General features: G+C 38.9%; 1 protein-coding gene across 2 annotated transcripts in view; it reads left to right on the top strand.

Moving 5' to 3' along the window:
• Positions 1-25,562, top strand: part of SLC12A2 (solute carrier family 12 member 2) — a 67,843-nt gene that overhangs the window by 7,276 nt on the left and 35,005 nt on the right. For both annotated transcript variants that reach the window (XM_084778235.1, XM_084778234.1), the window contains exons 2-14: positions 9,261-9,380; positions 10,334-10,409; positions 11,031-11,126; positions 12,270-12,409; positions 12,989-13,099; positions 14,263-14,371; positions 16,991-17,118; positions 17,214-17,298; positions 18,998-19,149; positions 21,369-21,476; positions 22,854-22,977; positions 23,785-23,886; positions 25,021-25,176. In XM_084778235.1, coding sequence (XP_084634361.1) covers positions 9,261-9,380; positions 10,334-10,409; positions 11,031-11,126; positions 12,270-12,409; positions 12,989-13,099; positions 14,263-14,371; positions 16,991-17,118; positions 17,214-17,298; positions 18,998-19,149; positions 21,369-21,476; positions 22,854-22,977; positions 23,785-23,886; positions 25,021-25,176 — 1,507 coding nt within the window. The remainder of the gene's footprint in view (positions 1-9,260; positions 9,381-10,333; positions 10,410-11,030; positions 11,127-12,269; positions 12,410-12,988; positions 13,100-14,262; positions 14,372-16,990; positions 17,119-17,213; positions 17,299-18,997; positions 19,150-21,368; positions 21,477-22,853; positions 22,978-23,784; positions 23,887-25,020; positions 25,177-25,562) is intronic.

Below are 25,562 nucleotides of genomic sequence, written 5' to 3'. Positions count from 1 at the left end.
TTTGTTTGTTTTTGTTTTTAGTTTCTTGCATCTGTAAACTATTTTATCTACTTCTCTCTTCTGTCATTTTTACTCTGACCTAGAGTCCATCCAATGACTTTATCATTTCAAATATTGTGCATTTTCTTTAAAAATGCACCCAAATCTAGAATTTCTGAAGTTTAAAATGCAGCTTTCATCTCTCTGTCAAATACCTATTGGTAAGCAGACTTACCTTTGGTTTCTTTACTAGTTGTCTTAAATGTTTGTGTCCTAAAGAGAACATTTGGTTCCTACCATAAACATTTGAATGGTAACATTTTCTTATTTGTTTATATATCTATTAATTGGAGGAGGGAAGAAATTAATGTATAGATAATACATTGTGGTGACCCTGAATTTTTATTTTTAATATTCTGCAATTCCTTTCCCTTTTCTTTGTTGAGACAGTTACCTTGACCTGGAATACACGGTGCATTTCAGGCTAGGATTATAGGTGTGTGCCACCGTGCTAGGCTCAGACATGCAATAGCTGATATCTGTGTTCTACTTTGCCACCCAGAAGTCTCCCCTACCACTTTTCATGTGGGGGCCAGCTCAGATATGGGGATCTACCCTTACTGTTATTCTCCTCTTTTAGAAAACCAAATGACTTTTCCAGTTCCTTTGCCCATCTCAGGCTGTTGTGGCTTCTCTGTTAACTGTGTAATCCACAGACAGTTTGAGAAGATTCCATAAAAAAGCAGCAAACTAGCTGGGTGTGGTGGTGCACACCTTTAATCCTGGCACTTGGGACACAGAGGCAGGCAGATTGCTGTGAGTTTGAGGCCAGCCTGGTCTACAAAGCAAGTCCTGGACAGCCAAGGCTACACAAAGAAATCCTGTCTCGAAAAACCAAAAAATAAATAAATAAACAAAAAAGGCAGCAAACTCATGCTCTCACTAGTGCAGGTGGATAGATCGATTACCCAATGGTCTCTGCACCCCCCCCCCCCAACCCTCTACTTTCCCTGGGTTCTTTCCATGAGCAAATAGTTGGGCGGTCAGTGGGCAGTTCTTGACAGGTCATTTAAATTCCTGACCAATCCACTTACTACATCTCCAGAAAAAGGAGATGCCATCTCTGGTTCTGATGAACTGAAAATGGGAAAGAAGACAGAAGACAGCATCTGTTCCTGTGAGACTCTCCTGAAGTACCCAGAGCTGTCAGCCGCTCATAGATTCCCCAGGCATGCTGCCTTTCCAGTGTTGACTTAGTCTGATGCTGGTTGTCAGGGATTTCTCTGGGTCCTTCCTAACTTTTGGGCCTTCTTCCTCCTAAACAATTGAGATAAAAGTTACACAGGACCATTGCTTCTTGTTAACAGAAAGTATACGCTTCCTGGGAATTCTAGCTAAGATATTTCAAGCTCTTAGTTTGTTGACATTAGCAAGTTGTGTGGGATTCGAAGTAATGCTGTGTTATTATTTGTGAAACAGTCTTTTATAATTCAGTCTTGAAGTTTTGGTAAAGAACATGCAGAGCTCGTCCTAGTGCTGAGTTCTTTGACTTGGGTCAGCAGTTCTGACTTGGTTCATTGTGAAGTCACATGGTCACACTGTCCACTTTTATCTGTGGCACTTGAGTTTTGAGCTTTGCATTAATGCCACTGGATATTAATAGAGCATTGTTAACCAAGGCAAATTGGATTTGTGTAAAACAATACTTTGTTTTGAAAGCTTATTCTGTTTGGGGAGCATTACACTGAGTACACCAATCACCGACAGCACGGAGAGGAAGTATTGGTAGCTTGGGGATGATATAATTAGCTAGTACTTGCTAAAAAAAATTAGAACAAATAATAGAATAAACCTCTCACTTTGGCATTGAAATTTGCATACATATTTTAATTGCTAAGTAAGCTGTTTTAAATATAGCATTGTGGCTTAGACTTAGGCAGATGCTGTTAAATGGTTAAGAAACTTTGATATTTATCCTTTGATTAGGATTTTTATCACTACTTTAACCCAAAAATTACTTTTAGGATATAAATAGCTTAAAAAAAAACCTTCATAGTTTTAAATGTGTTAATTTGGATTTATTTAAAGCAATAATAATTAGCACTCAGTGGCTGTGAGTTCAAGGCCAGCCCAAGCTTTCATGATGATACCCTGAGACACACAGCTTGAAATAATGCCAGTTTTTCTCTTAAGAAATTATTTGTTAGGTGGTATAAGGATTTTTTTTTTATAACACCATTGGTGTTCTGCCTTTTTGTATGTCTGTGTGAGGGTGTCAGATCCCCTGGAACAGGAATTACAGACAGTTGTGAACTGCCATGAAGGTGCTGGGATTTGAACACAGGTCTGTTGAGTAGTAGCCAGTGCTCTTAACTACGGAGCCATCTCTCCAGCCCCCAAAGTAACTGTTTGGGTTTGTTTGTTTGTTTTTTGGGGGGTTTTGGGTTCTTTTTTTCCTTTGGTTTTTTGAGACAGGATTTCTCTGTGTTGCCCCGGCTATCCTAGAACTTGCTCTGTAGACCACTAGGCTAGCCTCAAACTTGGAGATCTGTCTGCTTCGGTTTCTAAACTGCTGGGATTAAAGGCACATACACCACCATCACCCAGCATGAGAATTTTTATGTTGTATAAAGGCATCACATTTTGTCTAGGCTTGGTGGTGTATGCCTTTAATCCCAGCACAGGCTGGCCTTGAAGTCACAGAGATCTGCCTGCCTCTGCCTCCCAGAGTGCTGGGATCACATACACTTCCTTTTTTGTTTTGTTTCAAGACAGGGTTTCTCTTGTATCCCTGGCTGTCCTGGACTCACTTTGTAGACCATGTTGGCCTCGAACTCAGAGAGATCTGCCTGCTTCTGCCTCTAGAGTGCTTGGATTAAAGGCTTGTTTCTCTTAAATAATCTCTTTGCCTAAAAACAGGCTTGTATTTTGTATACAAAACTGACCAAGATTTGATCCATGTGTATCTCAGCTGTGGTCATTTGTGAGAGGAGTTAGGAGTCCTGAGGGGTCTGCTTTTGATCTTCCCTTACCAGGATGGGTCAGAGCTGCCAAGCAGACACAGCAAGGGCAGAATGGACCAGCACCAACACCAGCACATGTGTAGTTCAGAGAAGCTGCTACCCTTACCCACATAGGATCAGCTGGGCAAATTTTCTCTCCCTGAAGAGTAGCCGGGTCACCTAAGGACAACTATCTCACTAAAATATTGACTTAAAAAAATTGAATCACCTAGCTATAGATTTGACTTATAACTCACAAATGAAATGTGGCACTGACATGTACATTATGCTTTTATAATCATGGTGTGCCAGCCCAGTAGGCAAAAGCCAGGCACCCCCTCCACTTTTTATATGTCTGTCATATTATCTAGAGAACCTAAAGCCTTCCAGGATATGGTATTGGTGGATAAGGATTTTATCTCCACATAGATTAGAAACCAGTTCTCTGAGAGGGCCTATAATGTAAAAAGCAAATTGAAAGGTGTGCAGCCTTAGGAAGGGTTAAACATTTACTGGAAGCTGCACTGAATATGGAAGACGTCCCCCCAAAATGGTAAAGACTTGCTTTTTTCTCTAGTCTTTATTGGAAAACACACACACACACACACACACACACACACACACACACACACACATACACACACACACATACACACACACACACCCTACTTTAGGAGTCTGGGAAGCAGCTAGCATGCTGACTGACAGTCTGTTAATATTGATGCGCCTAATGAACGAGTGAAAGGGTATGCTTCTCATGTATGCCGAGAAGCTGCTTTTGCAAGTGCCAAATCTGCAAAGGGTAGAAGAATATCAGCATTTCTTCAGTATCTTGTTGCACATTGGTACCATTAAGGGGCTGGCCCATTTCCCGACTTAAAAGATTGATATTTGAATGGCGTTAAGTTACTCTAGAGACAGAGTTGTGGTAGTTTCCGCAGCCCTAAAGAGACACTTAAATACAGTTCTGCCCCACTGTTCTTTAAAATGTAAGATAACCCAAACACCTTCCTTCTAAGTTAAAAAGGTATATAGTTTATTGTCTTTGCCTATTATGCCTAAAATCACTTAGTAAAGAAACATTTTACAAAAAGCAGAATGAGTTTGTACTAAAATGAATATATGTTAATAAACATTGCCTGAAATATTTTTAATAGTGTTTCCACTGAACTAATGGGCTGCACTCCTCAGTCTTAATGCTTTCCTTGGAGTTGGGTGGGGGCATGTGACAAAAGTAGTTTTCATAGGTATGAATATGGTGGCACATTTCTATACTCCAGCATGTGAGAGGATAAAAGGATAGTTGGATTTAAGCCAGCCTGGGCCACACTGACAGACCCTCTCTCAGGAAACCAAGATCATTCCTGGTGGCTACACAGTCCCCATTCCTTGGTTTTAGTATCTTTGTCCAGAGTTGCCATAAAGATTGACTTATTCTGTTGTGCACTTGGAGAGAAACTTTTCTGGACTTCATAACTGGGAGGGCCACAGAAGAGCTTCAAGCATTTAAGAAGTAGCTGGGCATGGTGGGTTAGGCCTGTAATTCCTGCACTCCAGAAGTTCAAGGCCCACCTAACCTGTATGACACTTTGACTCAAAAACAAGCGCAAAAGTAGTTCAGTGGCATGTAGATTTGTGTGCACGCATTAATAACGACATGCATATAAGATAATCCTCCCTATAATATTATATGTTATAGATAAAGCTGTGTTAAGGTTTTTAATTGTAGTTAAGGGGCAAATATTTGTACTTAGGTACAGTTTTATTCATTAGTTTTAAAAGAAGAATCTTGTTTCATTGTAGACTCTCTAAAATACCGAATGATAGTTTAGTATTTGGAAGAATTAGCTCAATATGTAGGAACTCTTTGCTGTATATTCTGTGACTACTGTGTGGTAAATCTTGTACCATAGGTTGGGAACATTTTCCATTGTATGCTGAAAATGATCATTAGGACAAGTTGGTGCCTAATCAGGAATATTTTCTTTCAGAGCCAGTAAGATTGAAAAATGATAAACTGGTAAAACAAAAAACAAGTTAGTATTGGAAGTAGAGTTTTTGTTTTTAAGATGTATACATCCAGGAGTAAGTCTGAAATATAGTTAAAGCATTTTTTAAAAATCCATTTTGGGGCTTAGAAGATGGCTCAGTGGGCAGGTCACCATTTGGACTTGAGGACCTGAGTCCCCGTACGAGCCAGGCATGGTGCCATGTGTCTGATATTCTCTTCCTTACTAAGATGGGAGGCAGAGGCAGAATCCCTGCAGGCTTGTGAGCAAGCCAGCCTGTCCTGTGACGCAGTAAACAAAGAAAGCCCCTGTTAGACAAGCCAGAAGGCGAAGACCGGCAGCCATATTCATACCCCAGTTTGTCTTCTGACTTTTGGCCATGGTTGAAGGGGAGCTTGACTGTAAAAGGAAAACAAAAACAACAACAACAACAACAAAAACCAAACCAAACAAAACACTCAGTCTATAAAAAAATTCTTCCTTTTTCTACTTTCTGCAAAGAAATGATAAACCATAGGAGCTGGCATTCTTCACTCATTTGCTTGTTTTCTCTGTATGTTTCTCTTGATTTGTTCCATCCACTCACCCACCCACCAGCCCCTCTCCTACATTCCATTCATGAATTTTTAAGCTTCCTGATAGACTCCGTTGTCTCCTGGTCCCTTCATCCTACACACTCCACTTGTGCCTTTTTTCAGTTTTCCTTTAAACAGAACCTTGCTTTGCAGCTCCATTTGACCATAGATTAACAACTCTCTTGTAGCCCATGTGCTAGAAGTACAGGCATACTTACATATTCCTGTTTAGTTGATTATGATGCACTAGTAAGTCAGTTTCTTTTTATGAAATATCCTTTCTGCTAGCTGCAACCAAGGTATATCTTTTATTCTTTCCTGTTTCTCCCTCTTCATTGTAACCCCAAACTCAATCCCAGTGCTACTTTTTGAAAGCTTTATTTCCTAGAATAATACTAAATTAATTTCATCTACCTCATTAATATGCCTTTTAAATAGTTTTTATTTCTCTATTGTGGAAAAGATAGTAAATATTGAAGACTGTCACTTTTGTACCTTTGTATTGACCTAACTTATATAACTTGATATTTTATGAACTTTTATTTACTTAAGAGGTTTTTATATAAAATTTTTTCAGGTAGATAGAGGAGTAGGCAGAATTTCTTTATTCCTTGGAAGCCCATGTACTAAACAAACAACCCAAAGCTGAGGATGCAGCTCAGTAGTAGCCTTCAGTTGAAATCCCAACATCACCAAAATAAATGCTGGCTTCCTTTTATTTCAGGAAATTAATTCAGTTCCAACCTCACCTTCATTACACTTCAGTCTGTTAGTCCAGCCACAAATAGCACACTTACTTGGTTAACTTTTGATGTTTGTTGGTTGGTGTTGGGTCTCTTTAGCCTCTGTTGGCGTGGAGTACACTGTAGTCCATCCTTCAAACGCACAGGCCCTCCCATCTCAGCCCCACGCACACTGAGAGTACAGGTGTGTGCATCACTGCAGCTGGCTTTAGTTGTATTTTGGAGAGTAATAACTAAGACTTTTTAAAGGAGAGTTGCTAGAGGATGATTCAGAAGGTAAGTTTTTGTTGTCCATGATCAACATCATCAGTTTCGTTAAGTAATATTTCATACAAGCTGGAAAATACGAGTTTCTTGAACAGTCATTCATTTGTAGTGTTCAGACTGTGGTCGAGACTAGCATATTTGTTAGATCTTCAGCTTTGATGTGAAATTCTGATAAGCACCCACAGCAAAAATTTTAGGATGCCTGCATACTTTTGCATTGTCAAAAGACACCCACATTGCTCTTTAGCATTGGGAAAAATAGCTGATTAGGGACATACATATTCAGTTTTCTTGTAACAGGAATGGAAAGAGATCCCTTTTCTGTGTATACTATAGACTTTATCTTCAAGAGGAGAACTAAGAACCTTTTACTTAAAAGTCAGTAAATTGACAAGCAGGCTTGTTTCTTCTTGTGGCCTTATTTGAATAATTGAACAGCTAAGGGGTTGGTGAAATCTGGAATAAGAGGTTTTTGCTTTTGTTTTTGTTTTCTGTTTGGAATCAGTATTGACCCTCTGCTGTCTGGCAAGCATTTAACAGCAGAAGTAAAGCCCAACTGGGATTGAGACTGAAATCTGGTCACGTTAAAGAAAAAGCCATTTCTACACATTTCTGTTAAGGTGAATGACTACTGTTACCGTATTTACACCAGATTCTTTGTAAGGAGAATAGAAATAGGCCAGAGGCAAGGGAAGAGTGGATGGATGTGTAGATTTGCCTCTGTGATTACACAGCTCCTCCTCCTCCTCCTCCTCCTCCTTCTTTTAATTGTTGGTGGTGGTTTCAATTTTTCGAGACAAACCAAAGGTGTGCAGCCCTGGCTGTCCTAGAACTCCCTTTGTAGACCTGGATGGCCTTGAACTCAGAGATCCACCTGCCTCTGCCTCCCAAGTGCACACCACCACTGCTTGGCTACATGTAACTTTCTATAACTCATTTCTTTTAATCATTATATTTGCAATTTTCTTAATGATATTGAAACACTAAAATCACTTTTAAATATTGGATTCTGTACATATAAAATGCTCAAAATAATAGCTGTGTTTTGTTCTCTGGTATTGAATATGAATTAAGAACCACAGTGATGGTGTGAAGGTGCTAACTTTAGACTCAGCACCTGTCTCCGAAGCCATTTCCTTCTACCCCTTATGTTTTCGTTGAGCCTTTGTAATACTAGTTTGGAGGTGTCAGGCTGTGTGTTCAATAAGGACTGAGCAGACAGAATCACTGAGACGGGAGACAGGAGTAGAGAATAAAAACCTAAGAGCTGCAGAACTAGATATGAAACTTCACCTGAGGCAGAAAGGCCAATACTGAGACTGCACTGTGTGATTTGTGAAAAGTCAATAAACTGATGACTAAGAGCACGTACGATCAGTTCTGAAGGAATCTTAGGGATCTTCTGTATTGGTTATATGGAAGAATTTTAAACCTGGAGATGAGACGGTGGCACACGCCTTTAGTCATAGATGTGGGAGGCAAAGGCGGGCAGATCTCTGAGTTCAAGGCCAGCCTGGTCCAGATCAAGGACATTCAGAGCCACACAGAAACCCTGTCTTGAAAAAAACAGAAAACATCCCCCCAAAGAAAGTCTAAATTGTAAATGTTGATATTTCAGATGTGGGAAAGGGTGTGGTGTCCAGATGATAGAAATTTGTGCTAAAGAGCTTGGATCCAGGCATGGCAGCATACACCTTTAATCCCAGCAAATGGGGAGGAAGAGGCAGGTGGATCTCTTAAATTCAAGGCCAGTCTGGTCTACAAAGTCCAGGACAGCCAGGGCTTCACAAAGAAACCCTGTCTTTAAAGGAAAAAAAAAAGCCAAGGTCTGGCTTTCACTCGATTACGCTCTCCCCTCCCCCACCAAAAGATGATGAGGGAGTGAAATTCGCTTGAACTGGGACAGGCAGTCTTGGAGTGTTGGCATTACAGGCCAGTCCCACCATAGGCCTAGCAGCCACTGCATACTCCAGATACTATCAAAATACAAAAAAAAAGATTCATTATTGTTATTTCTATGATTAATTCAGACTGGATAGTGCCATGTTGTCCAGGCTGGTGTCCATTGAACTCAAACAGTCATCTGCTTTGCTTTCTGAATGCTGGGAATATGGTTTCTACTACTAGGCCTGGGTTTAAAATTGGATTTATGCCACAGTAACTCTTAAATTTTAAGGTTCCTTTTACTTTATTGCTTAGGTTTTTCTAAGGTAAAGTGTTGAGAAACCTATCTTTACTATTATATTGAAATACTTGAGCTAGGCTTTTTGGCTCACAGTTGTGAATGCTGAAAGCCCAGACAGCATGTTGTGGGCTTTGGTAAGGGCTTCCCCTTGTGTGTATCACCTTATCAGGAACATGTGCAAGTGTGAGCATTGCATCACCTACATCCAGGACACATGCTTACAGGGTAGCTCCCCTGTGATACAGGTTCCCTGAACTAGACCTCTTTCTTTTTAAAGTTCCACACCTCCCTCCAGTACCACTACACTGGGGACCAAACTCTGAATTCATGAGCATATATGGGAAACAAACTATGTAAATTACCGCATTTCATTCTTGGAAGTTTTTGTTATGTCATCCTAAGTGTGGCCAAACATGTTTAGTAACTATATCTGTCTTTACCAAATGATTCAAAATTGTATCTAATTCTTATTCTGTGTTCATATTTCTTTCTGTAACCAGGAACCATTTGAGGATGGCTTTGCAAATGGAGAAGAAAGTACTCCAACCAGAGATGCTGTGGTCACATACACTGCTGAAAGTAAAGGAGTTGTAAAGTTTGGCTGGATCAAGGGTGTATTAGTATGTATGCAGATTCCGTCCACTTGGTTACAGTCCTCCTGTTGATTAGAAAACTTAGCTGACATTCTCAAGAAGATTACTATTTTTTTTAACCTTATTTGTTTGTGAGTACTATGAAAGGCCCAGTTAATGCCTTATATATTTCTTTTGTTTTTAGGGGAGAAATGGTTCTCAGTTATACACATCATCTGAATAAAATTGGAAACTCACAAATTTTTATTTCTTGTAGAGTGGGTCTTTCTGTATAGCCCTGGTTGGCCTAGAACTTGGCATGTACACTGGGCTGGCGGGAACTTGTGTTCATCATTTTGCTTCTGAATCAGTTGTACAATAAACAGGCACACAGAATAAAAAATTAATATATAAAAAATTAATATATGCCTAAGTTGTGGGAGTATCACACTTAGTTTAAATTTTTCAAAAATGATGTGATCCATGACATTTATGTTGGTGTATCTGCAGCACTTAACTCAGCTTAGCCATTCATAACAGATGTTACAGATGTACATACAAAATTTAGCTGATAAAGGCATGTTGAAGTCTTATCCAGCTGTAGTGGCACAGGGCTTTAATTTCAGCACTCTGGAGGCAGACAGATATCTGAGTTCAAGGCTGGTCTGGTCTCCATAGGAAATCTAGGACAGCCGTAGAAAAATCCTGTCTTGAAAACAAAAAAACAAAAACCAAACCAGAGTTGAAGTCATAAAATAGTCTCCTGTTGTGTTTCTGACACTTCTGGTGAGCACATTTATTTGTAAACATACTTATATTGCACTTAATCAGCTAATAGTAAGTTCTTAGTAAGCCCCTTTGGCAAACTTTAGGAAAAAGAGATTTCAAAACTCTCCTGTGGTTTCAAGTACATTTTATTTTTTGGCTTGCTTAGTATTTATTGCTGCATCATGTTTTATTACATTTCTTTACCTGTTGTGTGACCTCTTTTTCTCTCCCAGGTACGCTGTATGTTAAACATTTGGGGTGTGATGCTCTTTATTAGATTGTCATGGATTGTGGGTCAAGCTGGAATAGGTAAGGGGAATTTTACACCACTTATTCTGAATGTTCTAATAGCTGTGTGCCTATCTACAATTGGTCTTGTTGCTCTTATGTAGATTGCAACCACAATTGACTTTCATAGTTTTGATTTCATTTCTCAAAAATCAGATTAGAATTAGATAATTTGTGGCCTGTGTCTTAGTTACCTATTTCTGTGAAGAAACACCATGACCAAGGCAAATTATAAAAGAAAAGCATTTAATTGAGGACTTGCTTACAGTTTCAGAGGGTCAGTTCAGGACCATGATGATGGGGGGCATGGCAGCAGGTATATAGACATGACACCAGAGCAGCAACTGAGCTCACATCTGATTCACAAGCAGAAGGCAGAGAGAGCGAGACTGGGCATGGTGTAGGCTTTTGAAACCTCAAAGCCCACCTCCAGTGACACCCTTGCTCCAATAAGCTTACACTTCCTAAATCTTCCTAAACACTCTACCAGCTTAGCAAACATTCAGATAAGTGAGCCTATGGGGCCATTCTCACTCAAACACCATGGTCCATAATGTTAATTCAATGCCTAGCCCAGCTGGTTCTTATAATGGCAAGTTTAGGAATATATAAGGCTCTTAGTCTTTTTTTTCTCCTTTGAAGGTCTCTCCGTACTTGTAATAGCAATGGCCACTGTTGTGACGACTATCACAGGATTGTCTACTTCAGCAATAGCTACCAATGGGTTTGTAAGAGGAGGTAAGCCCGCCTAGCACAGGCCCTACCTGGAGGACACTGCATGCTTCTTAAGTTCTTGTATCTTCCTTGGTGCCCTGAACCTTTCCCATCTGTAAATCCCCTCTGTATTCTTGAGAGCTTGTCCTTGGTGGACTTTGCTTGAGTCCCCTTGATCCTGCACTTAGATAATGCTGCTCCTCAGCCGTCACTCAGGCTGAGGTGTATTTGACTTGACCTTCAGTCACTCAGGTAATTGTTGAATCTCATGTGGCATATGCTGGGTTTGTAACAGTGTCAGTTTTCTTAGGACTTAAGATCATAATAATAGCAGCTGTTGTTTGAAACCATTGAGAGTGATGCCATGTTTTTGACATACATTATCTATTTTGTTTTTGTTTTTGTTTTTCGAGTCAGGGTCTCTCTGTGTAGCCTTGGTTGTCCTGGACTCGGTTTGTAGACCAGGCTGGCCTCGAACTCACAGCGACCTGCCTGCCTCTGCCTCCCGAGTGCTGGGATTAAAGGCGTGCGCCGCCACACCCGGCTGACATACATTATCTTGATGAATGCAACATATCTGTTTTTACTTTATTTTTATGACTAATGAAACTAGAAATAAAACTTGAATTATATTCAAGTTTTAGCAAAATTTAAGCTGGATAGAGATAGTGCTGCTTGGTCTCAAATGTTTACAATTTTTTTTCCTGAAATAATTTTAAGCTTTCTCATTTGAGTATTGGTAAAGCCAAAACACATTTTCTCACATGTGACAAAAAGTACTATATTAGTAAAATCAGTTAATTATTGGTAGTCAGATTGTCTTGTCTTTAAACACATTGATTAACTATGGATTTCTAATATTACCAAGCAAGAAGTGTTGTAGTTCTCTCCTGTGATAGGTACATTTCTTCAAGTTGTAACTTTCAGATCAATGAAATATTTATAGAAGCTACAAAAGGCAGTTCTGAAACTCATTCCTCTTTTATTAAGGCAGTTTTCTCTACAATACTTTCTAGAACATAAGTGTCTCAAATACCAGTCTTCTGAAGAGTGGTGTTTCATCTGAAAATGTTCACCTACTTGGCTGAATCGGCTTTGTGATTCCTTGGTGTAATTTAGAGAATTGTTGGCATTAAAACTCTAACTGACTTTCATTCTTTTCCTTAGGAGGAGCATATTATTTAATCTCCAGAAGTCTAGGCCCAGAATTTGGTGGTGCAATTGGCTTGATCTTTGCCTTTGCCAATGCAGTGGCAGTTGCTATGTATGTTGTTGGATTTGCAGAAACTGTGGTGGAACTGCTTAAGGTAATTGGACATAATCATTCATTTGCCATATCTTCACTGAGAGGACACACACACACACACACTAAGCTTAACCTATATGTGAGCTTTAAAAATGCTATCTACATTATTAAAACTCTTATAAGTAATTTTGCTTATGGAGTAGGAACTTGTGGTTTTGACAGTAGCATGAAGGTTTGTTCTTTTTCCCTCATCTATCATAAAAGACCAGTGAAGCGTGAGTTCACTGATGACACCAAACACAGCATACGTGTCTTTTATGCTGCTTCATAACACTGAACAGTACCAGTCAGATTATAATTCTCTTCATTAGTAATTCCTCTTTTTGATATATTAGGTCTATATCAGATATACCAGTATTAATAATTTAATAAAACATTGAATATAAAAGACAACTGAATGACACTAAAAGTAATTTTTTTTTCTTTTTCTTGATTTTGAGACCGGGTCATGCAGTGTGGCTGGCTAGGAACTTGTAGTATAAAGACATGCTTCACCATGCCTTCCTCTGTCCATTCCTCTAATAAGCACTGATGGAGTATCTGTGTGTAAGGAGGTGCTCATTGTATTTCTCTTTTGTAGGAACATTCCATACTTATGATTGATGAAATCAATGATATCCGAATTATTGGAGCCATTACAGTAGTGATTCTTCTGGGTATCTCTGTAGCCGGAATGGAGTGGGAAGCAAAGGTGAGTTGTGACAGAGCGTCTCTAAGTATTTAGTCTACCCACCTAGTGTAGTGATTCGGGAAGCTCAAACTGATAGTTTCAGTCTAGTGGAAAAGTGACCATTTTGTGGAAGTTTATGATATAAAAGTTTTGAGCACAAGGCCCCCGGTGTGATGTGCCATTACATAGTCTACCACTGAATGTATCCCAGTTCTTCATTTATTTACATATGTAACAAATTGACTTTATGAAAAGATTATAATTTAATCCTACTTGAGCCACAATTAGTGTGTAAGACGTTCTTGCTGAACCAACAAGATAGCTCGTGACTAAAGGTGCTGGCTGTAGAGGCCCTGTGGTCTAAGATGGATCCCTGGATGCCACTGAACAGTAGGAGGAGAGAGCCAACGCCCTAAAGTTTTCTCTGAGTGTCACACATACACTGCATACACTGTGGCGCATGTGGCTCCCTCCCTATAGTAATATTTTAAAATGCTTTTTAAGAAGTTTTGTTTACACAGATGACATGGTATTTACCCACTTTTTTATTTTTTAATTTAATTTAATTTAATTTTATTTTATTTTTGAGAAGCTAACATTGGAGTAAAGTTGTTGATCGCTTTCAGGCTTTCTCCCCTCCCAGTGCCATTGCTCCTTGAGTCCCCCACTTGGCACTTGTTTCTGTTTTTCCTTCTTTCCTGGAACAGCTGCAGACAGATACATTGTGTTTGGACTTGATAGGAAACTTGTGCTGGTGTCACACATTCTCCCTGTCAAGATGCCAGTCTTAGCAGGAAGGTAGGGGACAGGTGTGTAGACTGAGAAGCCGTGGCTTTGTGGGGATATACCCATCTGTAGGACTCGTTTTAGAAATGTGTGGCATGACTCTGCCCATAATAGAACACTCTCACATAGTTTGGGTTGAGGCAGGGTCTCACTAACTAGCTCAAAGCTCAGACTAGTCTCAGCCTTGTGACCCTTCTACCCGAGACTCATGACACTGTACCAGGCTTTAAGACCCAGTTCTTTAAGGGTGTTACTTACGTAACAACATCTATTGAGCACCTCCTAAATGCATGACATTCTTTAAGACATTTGACAGAAAGGCAAGATAAGACAAATTATGTGTGTCCTGGAAGTGAGTGCAGTAGACAAGGTTGTGCTTTTCGTGTTTGAACCTGCAGGCTCAGATCGTCCTGCTGGTGATTCTTCTTCTGGCCATCGGTGACTTTGTCATAGGAACATTTATCTCACTGGAGAGCAAGAAGCCCAAGGGTTTCTTTGGCTATAAATGTAAGTAAAAAGATGGAATACTTTTTTAAGTGCCAAGTACAGCATTCTTCTACTAACTAATGTCAATACATTAGGTTACATTAGGCTAATGCATTGGGTATTTGATGCTGTAATTTGATGCTGAGTTCAAGGCCAGCCTGATCTACAAAGCGAGTCCGGGACAGCCAAGTCTACACAAAGAAATCCTGTCTCAGAAACAAACAAACAAACAACAAAAAAACAGTGGTCTGAGTGTTCCCCACTATGATGATGTTAATTGATATCCCTTTGTTAAGATGATGACAAAAAGGCTTTTCTATTGGGAAGTTGCCTCTTATTGACAGTTAACAAGTGATATTTTGAGTTTGGCCTGGTGATGCACACTAATGCGTAATAACTCAGTTTTTGCCCACTTGATGCAGGCTGTGCAAGTAGAGTAAGCTCCCTTTCATTTTCATCTTTTGTTTTTCAGTATTAGCACAAACAACAGGTGGTAGAATGGAGAGAAGCAGTGTTCCTAAGGAGCAGGTGCCACATGGCTCTTACTGTGTGTGTGATTATGTGTTTCCTGGTGACGGGAATGTAAGGACATGTCTTTAGGTGATTGTAGTGTTGCACAAGCATCCTGTGATGTCATCAGACTGGATAACGCTTATAGAACCTGTTATGGATATTGCCCATTATTAACCAAAATGCTACTTGGAACATGGCTTTTTAAAAATTACAGTTTAAAAGTGCTATGGACAGTGAAAGCAGATAGAAGCCGCAAACATTAAGACTATCTCTAAATACTTCCGCTTCTATCTGCCAAAGAAAGGACAATTCAGAGAATGTGTGTCTTCAGTATGGTGCACAGATGCACAGATTTTTCAGTTCTCCGTGGGCATCCTAATAGCATCTGCTGATTTCCCTGCCCAAGTTCAGTCTCATTAACTTGTTCACTTTTCTTTCCCTTTTAAAGTAAAGCAAAGCCATGACTCATTGTGTAATCTTGAGTCTCATAAGGCAGTTTTGTCTTCTGTGATGCTGACAGTTTTCAAGATTACAGATCCATATTTGTTTATATGTGTGCGGGAGGTCATCTCTCCAGGGGGGTTGTTTACATTAGCTAGATAAGTGATGTGTTCTTAGCACTCAGAATAGGGCTTCAGAGTGATCTGAGCAGTCAGGTGGTGGTAGCAGATACGGCGGTAGTGGCGCACGTTTTTAATCCCAGCACTTGGGAGGCAGAGGCAGGCAGATCAACTGTGAGTTCAAGGCCAGCCTGATCTGCAAAGCGAGTCCGGGACAGCCAAGTCTACACAAAGAAACCCTGTCTCAGAAACAAACAAACAAGCAAACAACAAAAAACAGTAGTCTGAGTGTTCCCCACTATGATGATGTTAATTGATATCCCTTTGTTAAGGTGATGACAAAAAGGCTTTCTATTGGGAAGTTGCCTCTTATTGACAGTTAACAAGTGATATTTTGAGACAGTGTACATCACCTTGCCCCATATGCCTTTTAAGCAAATGGTTTTATTAGTAGTCTCTCAAGTGGGTTTCTGTCTAGTCACAATGGCATAGAACAGTATAGATTGTTTTTGTCTCTTTCCTCACCCATATTCTTTTCCTTTTTGAAAGGCTTTCCTTGTTGCCCATGAGAATGACGTTCTGCTTGACTCGGTGATGGCTGTATCTATTGCTCCTCTCACCCCTCTTAGTTAGGGTTACACAAGACTAAAAATCAAGATGCAGAGTATTTGGCTTATACTTCTGTATGCCATAAGTGGTGACAGAGCATCACATGGTACTTTAAATGTAAGGAAATATGAAGGTTTCATGTTAGTCGCAGGGTCAGTCTGAGACTGAGAATAAAGAATAAAGGAGACGAGATAAGAGAAGGAAGGGTAAGAGGGACTGGGGGCCGGGGCTGGGTTTGCAAGCACCATCCAAGCTGGTCTTCGGGAAACCAGAAAACCATTAGGGGGTTGTCCTAGGGTTATGGTTGCTGTGATGAAACACCAGGACCCAAAGCAACTTGGAGAGGAGAGGGTTTACTTGGCTGACACTTCCATGTCACTGTTCATCATTGAAGGAAGTCAGGGCAGGACCTCAAACAGGGCCGGAACCTGGAGGCCGGAGCTGACACAGAGGCCATGGAGGGCGCTGCTTGCTGGTTTGCTCATCATGGCTTGTTCAGACTACTTTCTTACAGAACACAGGACCACCTGCCCAGGGATGGCGTCACCTACAATGGGCTAGGCCCTCCCACATCAATCACTAGATAAGACAATGTTCTGCCGGGTGTGGTGGCGCACACATTTAATCCCAGTGTTTTTGTTTTTAGTTGGTTTGTTGTTGTTGTTTTAACTTGGGGGAGAGTAGGGCAGTAATCTATATTGTAATTTTTGTTTGATAGTGATAACAATTCAGGTTTGATGTTCTTAAACAGTTACCGGCAAGAGGCACCAAAAACTGTAGGGCACAACAGTGATCACAGGCCATTCCTTCCCACCAGGAGTCAGGAGCACTGATTCTGAATTAGCATTAAATAGAATGACCAATTGTGTGGAGACCGTATATTCTGATTACTCTTAATGTAAAATATTTTGGTGTTATTTGCTGTCCAGTAATTGCCAAAACATTTTGTCCTCTGTAGCGGAAATATTTAGTGAGAACTTTGGACCAGACTTTCGAGAGGAAGAGACTTTCTTTTCTGTGTTTGCCATATTTTTTCCTGCTGCAACTGGTATTCTAGCTGGAGCAAATATCTCAGGTGACCTCGCAGTAAGTATTGTGAAGTACTGTATTGATTATAGATATGTTAAAATGCTGTAATGCATTTATTATTAAAGATAGACTAAACATATCTTGTCTTTTAGGATCCTCAATCAGCCATACCCAAAGGAACACTCTTAGCCATCTTGATTACGACAGTGGTTTACATAGGAATTGCAGTGTCTGTGGGTAAATAGCCTTTCTTCTTCATGTGTCTCAGAAATATTGTGATGTTGATAACGGAAGTAGTAGTATAGCATTTTCTGCCTGTAGCATTCCAACATATCGGTAAAAAGGCACAGAGTGAGTTGCCTGCTACAATCCAAAGACATCTGGAGGAAAACTAGTAGTAACTTACAGAGACATTAAAAAAACCCCACCAGATGTTTTTTGGGAATTTATTACTATAGTAAATTAGAAATATATGTAATTGTACTTGTAAACTCACATTTTTTTGGGCATATGAGATATATTTTCACATGGAAGTAAATTTTTTTTGTTTTTGTTTTTGTTTTTTTGAGACAGGGTTTCTCTATGTAGCCTTGGCTGTCCTAGATTTGCTTTGTAGACCAGGCTGGCCATGAACTCACAGTGATGTGCCTGTCTCTGCCTCCTCGAGTATTGGGATCACAGGTGCGGGCCACTGTGCCGGCATACATTTTATGCTTCAGTTTTAAAGACTGGGGAGGCCCAGGCGGTCCCTCATACACTATTGTACACACACCTAATGATTCTCATATAACATTTTAAGCTCTGAATTTAATTTCACGATAAGAGGTTTCCATGTATATTTAGTGAGAATACTGCAATTTTACCACATTTTCATTGTTTTCCTCAGAAGTAGCAACAGAACTCTATTTCCAAATTTTATAGCTATCTCTCAGGTAATTTTCAAATTTGAACAAAAGTTACAAATGTTAGCAGTACCATATGGTCCAAAGTACCTTTTAGAAATGATTTTGGATTTTATTTATTCTTAATACATAATTGTGATATTTGTTTGAGAAAACAAATATGTGTATAAGCATACTCATTTAACAAAATTTATGTTTCCCTAAAACTTTCAAGTATGCTTATATAATATGTAGCCTAGCAAAATAAAATTTGTTCTTAATTTAAATAATGGTATAACTGGTTATGTTCCAACTTTTAATATAATTTGTTTCCACTAATACATTTCTGCTTTGGTCTGACCCTCTGGTATTGCTAGACCTCATGCTCACTTCATTCCATCTGTATTCAGTAAGCAGCAGGATTGCCCCCTCTCCCTGGTGTTCAGGAGAGGGGCCAGTAAAGAGCTCTGTACCAATGGTTGTGTAACCTTCAAAGCAACAGAACCTTCATCACACAAAGATGTTAGGTGCAACCACACATAGTGTATAATCCTGCTGCTCAGGAGACAGAAGCAGGATTTTCTCTTTAAGGCTCATAGCCAAGACTGGACAGTGACTGTCACTAAGCAAAGAAGCCAGCCACAGGACATGAAAGCTGCTTACAAGCTGATTGCCATTGCCGGGCTCTCCTCTTTCCGAGCCTGTAAGATCTCACAGGTGCATGTAGAAGGAGAGGTGCTTCTGCCAACGTGGTTGAAGGGTAGAGGAAAACACCAGAGTGCTCTGTAGCCCATCTAGTCATTGAAATAGTTTACAAGGGTTTCCAGCATGGTGCCTACACACTTTTTTTTAGAAGGTTCAATTTCATTACTTACATTTTAGTGACCTCCAAAGCTCTTACTTCATCCATTCATAGTAAGATACGTATAAACATAGCATATGCTGTTATGAATGAGTGTCTAGACAGTCCTGGTACTGTGACTTCTTTATGAATGGATGTATAATTTTAAGAGGCATGCAGATATGAGTTATTCTCATTGCTGTTTGTGCTTCAGGTTCTTGTGTTGTTCGGGATGCCACTGGGAATGTTAATGATACTATGACAACGGAACTAACAAACTGTACATCTGCAGCCTGCAAATTAAACTTTGACTTTTCTTATTGTGAAAGTCATGCTTGCTCTTACGGGCTAATGAACAACTTTCAGGTAAGCATTGAGCTTACATTAGGTAGACACTTTGTGTTTATTGTGTTACTATATTATCATTAACTAGGCAAGTGGGAAAAGTGTGAGAGAGTAAATAAACTTTGAGACTATTCATGAATAAAATGAAGCCCTTACAAGTTACAGCTTTCTGGTAGTGTATGTAGTGTGTATACATACAGCATATGGGCATACTATTTCAGAAAGTCAGGAAAGAAAGCATCTTTCATAAGTCATTTTGTGTGGTCATGAGCTTTGGGTCTCTGTTCATCAGTAACAGTCCTGATTTACATAGTTGTATAATAAGTCTTAAAGTCAGGTTAAATTCATCTTCCAAAATAGTTCTACCTATTTTAGCTTCTTAATAATTAGTAGTACCCTCAATGTTTCTTTATGAATAAATAAGCAATTAAGAGATGCTGACCGCCCTCCTTTGCTCCTTTTGTACCTTTGGCCTCCTGGCTATTGTACCCGGCTCCTTTTTCTCCCATGCCCTCTTCCTCTCCCCACATGGTTCATGATCATGACCACTCTGGACCCTCCAAGATGTGTCTGCCTCTGGCTATGTCTCTATAATATACTTTCTCCTCCACCATTAAAAAAAAAAAAGATACACCAACTGATAGAGCTGGGCATGTGGATTGTTGGCGGGTGCTTGTCTACCATGCACAAAGCCCTGGCCTCACTCTTCGGCACCAAATAAACTGGGTGAAGTGGCAGATGTCTATATTCCCAGTAGCTTTCAGGTCATCCATAGATATGTTGCAAGTTTAATATCAACTTGGATTACATGATATCTTTTCTCAATGTATTTTGATTGTTATTAATAGTAATGCTAAGTAATTAAGTATGGTCTGTGTAGGCTCATGCTGTACCAAACAGCCATTTAACAAGAGAACTTAATTGTGAATAGATGCTTAAAAGTTAAAGAATGTTTAAAATGTGATCTGTATAACGGTCAGTATTAGTTCTTAAGCTTTGGAGACTGCTAATTCTTTGTTTATTATTTACCTCTGTTAATATGTTACATACAAGGAGCTGAGGAGGCAGCTGCGTTGGAGTGCATTGACATGAGTTTGGTCCCCAGAAACCATATGAAAAAACCTGGGTGTAGCAGGGTGTGCTCGTGATGCCAGAGACAACTAAATGCTTGGGGCTCACTGGCAGAAAGCAGAGCTCACCTGATACAGATCTCAGGCCAGATGTGAGAGTGTACCTGAGGAATGACACCCACGGTTGTTCTCTTCCTGTCACAGGAGCATGCTCACCTGTCTTCATGCACAAACATACACATAGGAGAAAGATAGTGACAATGAAGTGAAATTTTATATATCAGATGTATGGGTTTTAGAACCTAGGTAAAGAGTGTTCTACAGTGATCAAAACAAAAATAAACATAAATTTAGGAGATTAATGCAGAATAGTAACTGTTAAGTGCTTTAAAAAAAAACCTTTTTACCCACAATACAGATACAACCCCATAAGAATAAACTATCACAATGTAGTACACTTGACAGGAGCTTGAACTTCAGTCTGACTTTTTGGCTGAGGATGAGAGGAGTGGGTACACGGTGGAGGAATATGGCCAGTGCAGTGCAGGATGTAGGGTGGGAGCTGCAGAGGATGGCAGGGAAAACTAAAATGGAAAAATCTGAAGCCATATATTACAAATACTGAAAAGCTATATCAACCAAATATAGCAATCAGTTTTGAGAGCTGGTTTGTTAAAAAAAAAATCAAAAATCTGTTTTAAAATGACTAAGAAAATGGGGACAATTGAGGGAGTTTGATTGCTGACTAGATATGTGGTACTGTGAAGGAATGGCCAGATCAGCACGCCGGGCCAGTGGCTCTAGCTGTAGTTTGCAAAAGTCTTGTTAAGAGATACATACCAAACCTTTATGCATTAAAAATTGAGCATTTATTGCAAAATGATACAGAATTGGCCCAAGTTGTCTGTGGTTGAAACCTCGTGAGGGGTAGTTGGTTCCTTCTTTTTTCCTGCCATCTGCACATTTGAAAATTAACCAGAGAAAAGGATATTTTAGTGGTAAACCTATTTCAGTAATTTGTAATTTCCTTCTCATTGCTATTATTTACCAAATTACTATTAGATTATTCTAGTATTGATTTTCTTTATTAGAATTATCAAATACTTAATACTCTATTTTCTTTTCAAATTGCTTTTATGACTTAATTTCCAATTCTGTTGCTTACTTAAGGTGATGAGCATGGTGTCAGGATTTGCACCCTTAATCTCTGCAGGCATCTTCTCAGCCACACTTTCATCAGCATTAGCATCTCTTGTGAGTGCTCCCAAAATATTTCAGGTAAATATTTTCATATTATAATTTTTATTGAAAGGGATAGTAAAATAATATTTCAGATTTTGGGTTGTTCCTGTATTTAAATAGGTTAACTTTATCAACTTCATGTCTTTGATGTTTGCATGCACATATATGAAAATTAGTATCCATTTTATGTATATAAATGTTATGTCGATTCATACAAAGATTTATGTATTTTTCTATTATTAAGGTACATGCTTTGAAATGTCCTTTTACAAAGCATGAGTTACCTGGCATGCCTTTAATGCCAGCACTCAGGAGGCAGAGGCAGGCGGATTGCTGTGAGTTTGAGGCCAGCCTGGTCTACAAAGTGAGTCCAGGACAGCCAAGGCTACACAAAGACCCTGTCTCAAAAAACCAAAAAAAAAAAAAAAAAAAAACCAAAAAAAAAAAAAGAAAGAAAGAAAAAAAAAAAGGCCGACTTGAGGGTCTAGAGAGATGGCTCAGCAGTACATGCTCCTGCAGGGATCCAAATTTAGCTTCTAGTATGAACATTGGATGGCTCGTAACCGCCCATGACTCCAGGTGCACATACATAATTGAAGATGACAAAAATAAATACTTTAGGGACAAAAAGGGTGGGTTTTGCTTCTTGACATATTTAGGATAAAAGTTTAGGATTCTTGTCAGTATTAGGAGTACAGTGTAAGACTACAAATTAGGAGTAGTAAATAATGGTTTCAGTTGTAATGATGCTAACTTCAGGAGTATCTTATGTGGTTCATGCTACATGAACTGTAGTAGACACAGTGATAGCCAGGATGAACACTGCTTCCTGCAGTGATCGCTAAGCAGCCAGTACTGATTAGGAAAGCATTTCAATTACTATGTCAGATAAATGTTAATTTTCTAGTCTTGTTCTTAATATTATATTTGTAGTCAACAAGTATAGTAATGGTGTTGAATATGATTTTTAATGCAGTATCTATTAAGATTTGAAGAAAAGTAGTTAAACTTTATATTTATGGTTTTTAATCTGCTTTTAAGTTTCAGATTTGGATTTGGTTTTCTTCAAGTCATAAGCATTCTTTATCATATTTGCCAACTTCCAGTTTTCCTTTTTATTGTACTTTATTTCTGCTCTGATTCTTAAGTAGAGTTTTAACATAGCTGGCGTCAAGACAAATAAAGTCGTAAGCAGTGTTATAAACCAACTAGCCTTCTGCTCTCTGAACTATATACATGTCCTTAATACTCTGTAGGTGAAGCACTGAGACAGAAAACAAAACGTATCAGCAATGAGAGACGTGGGTTGCATTCTTGATTAACTTACTTTAACTGCTGGCAAATGTGTATATCTTAGTTTTAATGTATTTTATTTTAATGTTTTTAATTTTAATTTTAATTTTTTTTGGTTAGGCTTTATGTAAGGACAATATCTACCCAGCTTTCCAGATGTTTGCTAAAGGTTATGGGAAAAATAATGAGCCTCTCCGTGGTTACATCTTAACATTCTTAATTGCACTTGGATTCATCCTAATCGGTTAGTTCTATGTAGGTTTTCTTATGTTTATAGCATTAGCTGTAATCATGAATATTATGTTTTTAACAAAATGTGCCATGCTTTAGTGCACTAAATTACTTTCTAATCAAAGTAAAATACTGCAAATAATAGTGCCTGATATGATTTATTAAAATTATTGGCATTATGTAAAGTTAGGGCTAGAAGAAATTATACTTTCCTTTTTAAAAGAGGCTCATGTAGCCCAGGCTGGCCTCTTGTTATTCACTGTTGTAGCCAAAGATAATCTCGATGGTCCTTTTTCTGTTTCCCAAGGACTAGGATTATAGGCGTGTAGTACTACAGAACCCTTGTCCTGAAATAGGCGAGGTGATGGTGTGAGGAAAAGGATACTAGTGTGCTCCAGATACTGCCTCTGTCTGATACATGTAAAGTTGTAGGTCCTATGCTTCTAAAGATAATGTAAAGAATTGTGTACAACCCTTAAATTACTTGTCTGTGAAAGTCCAGTTATGTCAATTGTGATGGCAAGATATAAATACCAATCTGTGGTAATTTGAGGGATATTTATTATGCTATTTAAAAATTGGAAATATTGTCAGGCGTGGTGGCACACACCTTTAGTCCCAGTACTTGGAGGCAGAGGCAGGAGGATCACTGTGAGTTCAAGGCCAGCCTGGGTCTACAAAGCAACTCTAGGACAGCCACGGCTAACACACTAACACAGAGAAACTCTGTCTGGGGTGGGGGGAGAAATTAGAAATATTTCAAAATTTGAAGTTTTAAATACCATTAAATACATTTCTTATTCTTTTTTTCTTTTTGCAGCTGAATTGAATGTTATTGCTCCAATTATCTCTAATTTCTTCCTTGCATCGTATGCGTTAATCAATTTTTCAGTATTCCATGCATCACTTGCAAAATCTCCAGGTGACTTTACATTTTAAAAGTTTATGTGTATTAATAGCTCTAATTTTAGAAGAAACAAAATGTTCAGTATTCTAAAGTTTAGTGTGTGTGAATTTAGTTCATTAAAATTGTCTTTTATAGTTAAATCAAACTCAGTGTTTAAAGGTCTCTATCGTGAAGTACACTGATAATAAGCTGTTTCTTCCTTTTAGGTCATTAAAAATAGCATTTGTCATTAAACAATTATTTCCATTTTTTAAAATGTCTTCATTATTTGGTTATCTGATTCAGCTCTCATAACATTGTCATTATTTAATAACCTTTTAAAGATTTTTCCTTTTGGTTCTGAGAACTGAGCCTGGTGCTTCATGTATGATAAGCACCACTTTACCTCTGAGCCTCAGTCCCAGCCCCCAACACGTTTTCACACAATAAGTAAAAAGGGGGCTCTGTCAACTGAGAAAGTACCATGGGGCCTCTGTCATAAACAGGTGAGGGTTGAAAGTCAGGAAAAGAATGGAAAGTACAGAACGATTTAAGTTTGTCAGGAACAGGCCAAATAACAAGTATGGTTCTCAAAAGGAAAAGGAAGTGAGAACACTTATGTTATAACCTCAGTTCTATTTTCCACTTAAATTTTTATTAAAGTAATTTAAAAATACCATTGGTTGTTAGTACCAAGTTTCAAACATCATCTTTTAACATTTTATGAGTAGTTTTACATTCATAAATACTAACTGGAGAGGCATGAATTTCCTGAGTCACGCCTAGATTTTGTTATGTGGGTAGGTTGCTTGACAGGTTGTATGTATTCATTGGAACGTGGACGTATCTAATGCTGGAGAGCAGAGAGTACAGCTGCCCTACTAAGGAGTCAGTGTGAAGTTTCACTATGGTAGGTTGGTTTACATTTTAAAAGATTGTATTGACTAAAGGTCTAAGAAGATGCAGTGATAGGAAAATACTGTCTTCAGTCGTTGAATTATCAAAGCCATTGTGATCAATAACAGTCATTGGCTTCACTATTAGGTGGTAACCCTTGCACTTAATACCAAAGTCATCTGAGTATGGCAACTGTAAGGAAATATATTTTATACATAATTATGTACCACAGATACAAAAGTCCAAGTGATGTTTTCTGTCTGCCATTCTTAGGATGGCGTCCTGCATTCAAATACTACAACATGTGGATATCCCTTCTCGGAGCGATTCTTTGCTGCATAGTGATGTTCGTTATTAACTGGTGGGCCGCATTGCTCACATATGTGATTGTTCTGGGACTGTACATTTATGTCACTTACAAAAAGCCAGGTCAGTAGCCTTTGCTATTTAGTATTTTGAGATAGAAAATATCTGCATGTTTTATGTTACTTTTCTTCCTCAAGCATCTTTCTTTCTTCCTTTTTTCTTTTCTTTCTTTTCTTCCTTCCTTCTTTTCTTTTTGTTGTTTCTGGCCAAAGGGTTTCTCTGGCTTTGGCTTTTCTGGACTCACTTTGTAGACTAGGTTGGCCTCGAAGTCACAGATAACTGTCTGCCTCTGCCTCCCCGAGTGCTGGGATTACAGGTGTGCGCCTCTGCGCCCAGCCGAATTTACTTAGTTGCTTTCTTTTCTTTTTTAATATTTTTTGGTTTGTTTGTTTTGTTTTTTAATTTATTTATAATGTGTACAGTATTTTGCCTGCATGTATGCCTGCACT

Source organism: Acomys minous (assembly GCF_964271855.1).
Source record: "Acomys minous genome assembly, chromosome: 4".
In the NCBI taxonomy this organism is placed as follows: domain Eukaryota; kingdom Metazoa; phylum Chordata; class Mammalia; order Rodentia; family Muridae; genus Acomys; species Acomys minous.
Note: the sequence above shows the minus strand (reverse complement) of the source record. Positions and strands in the feature narration are given on the sequence as shown.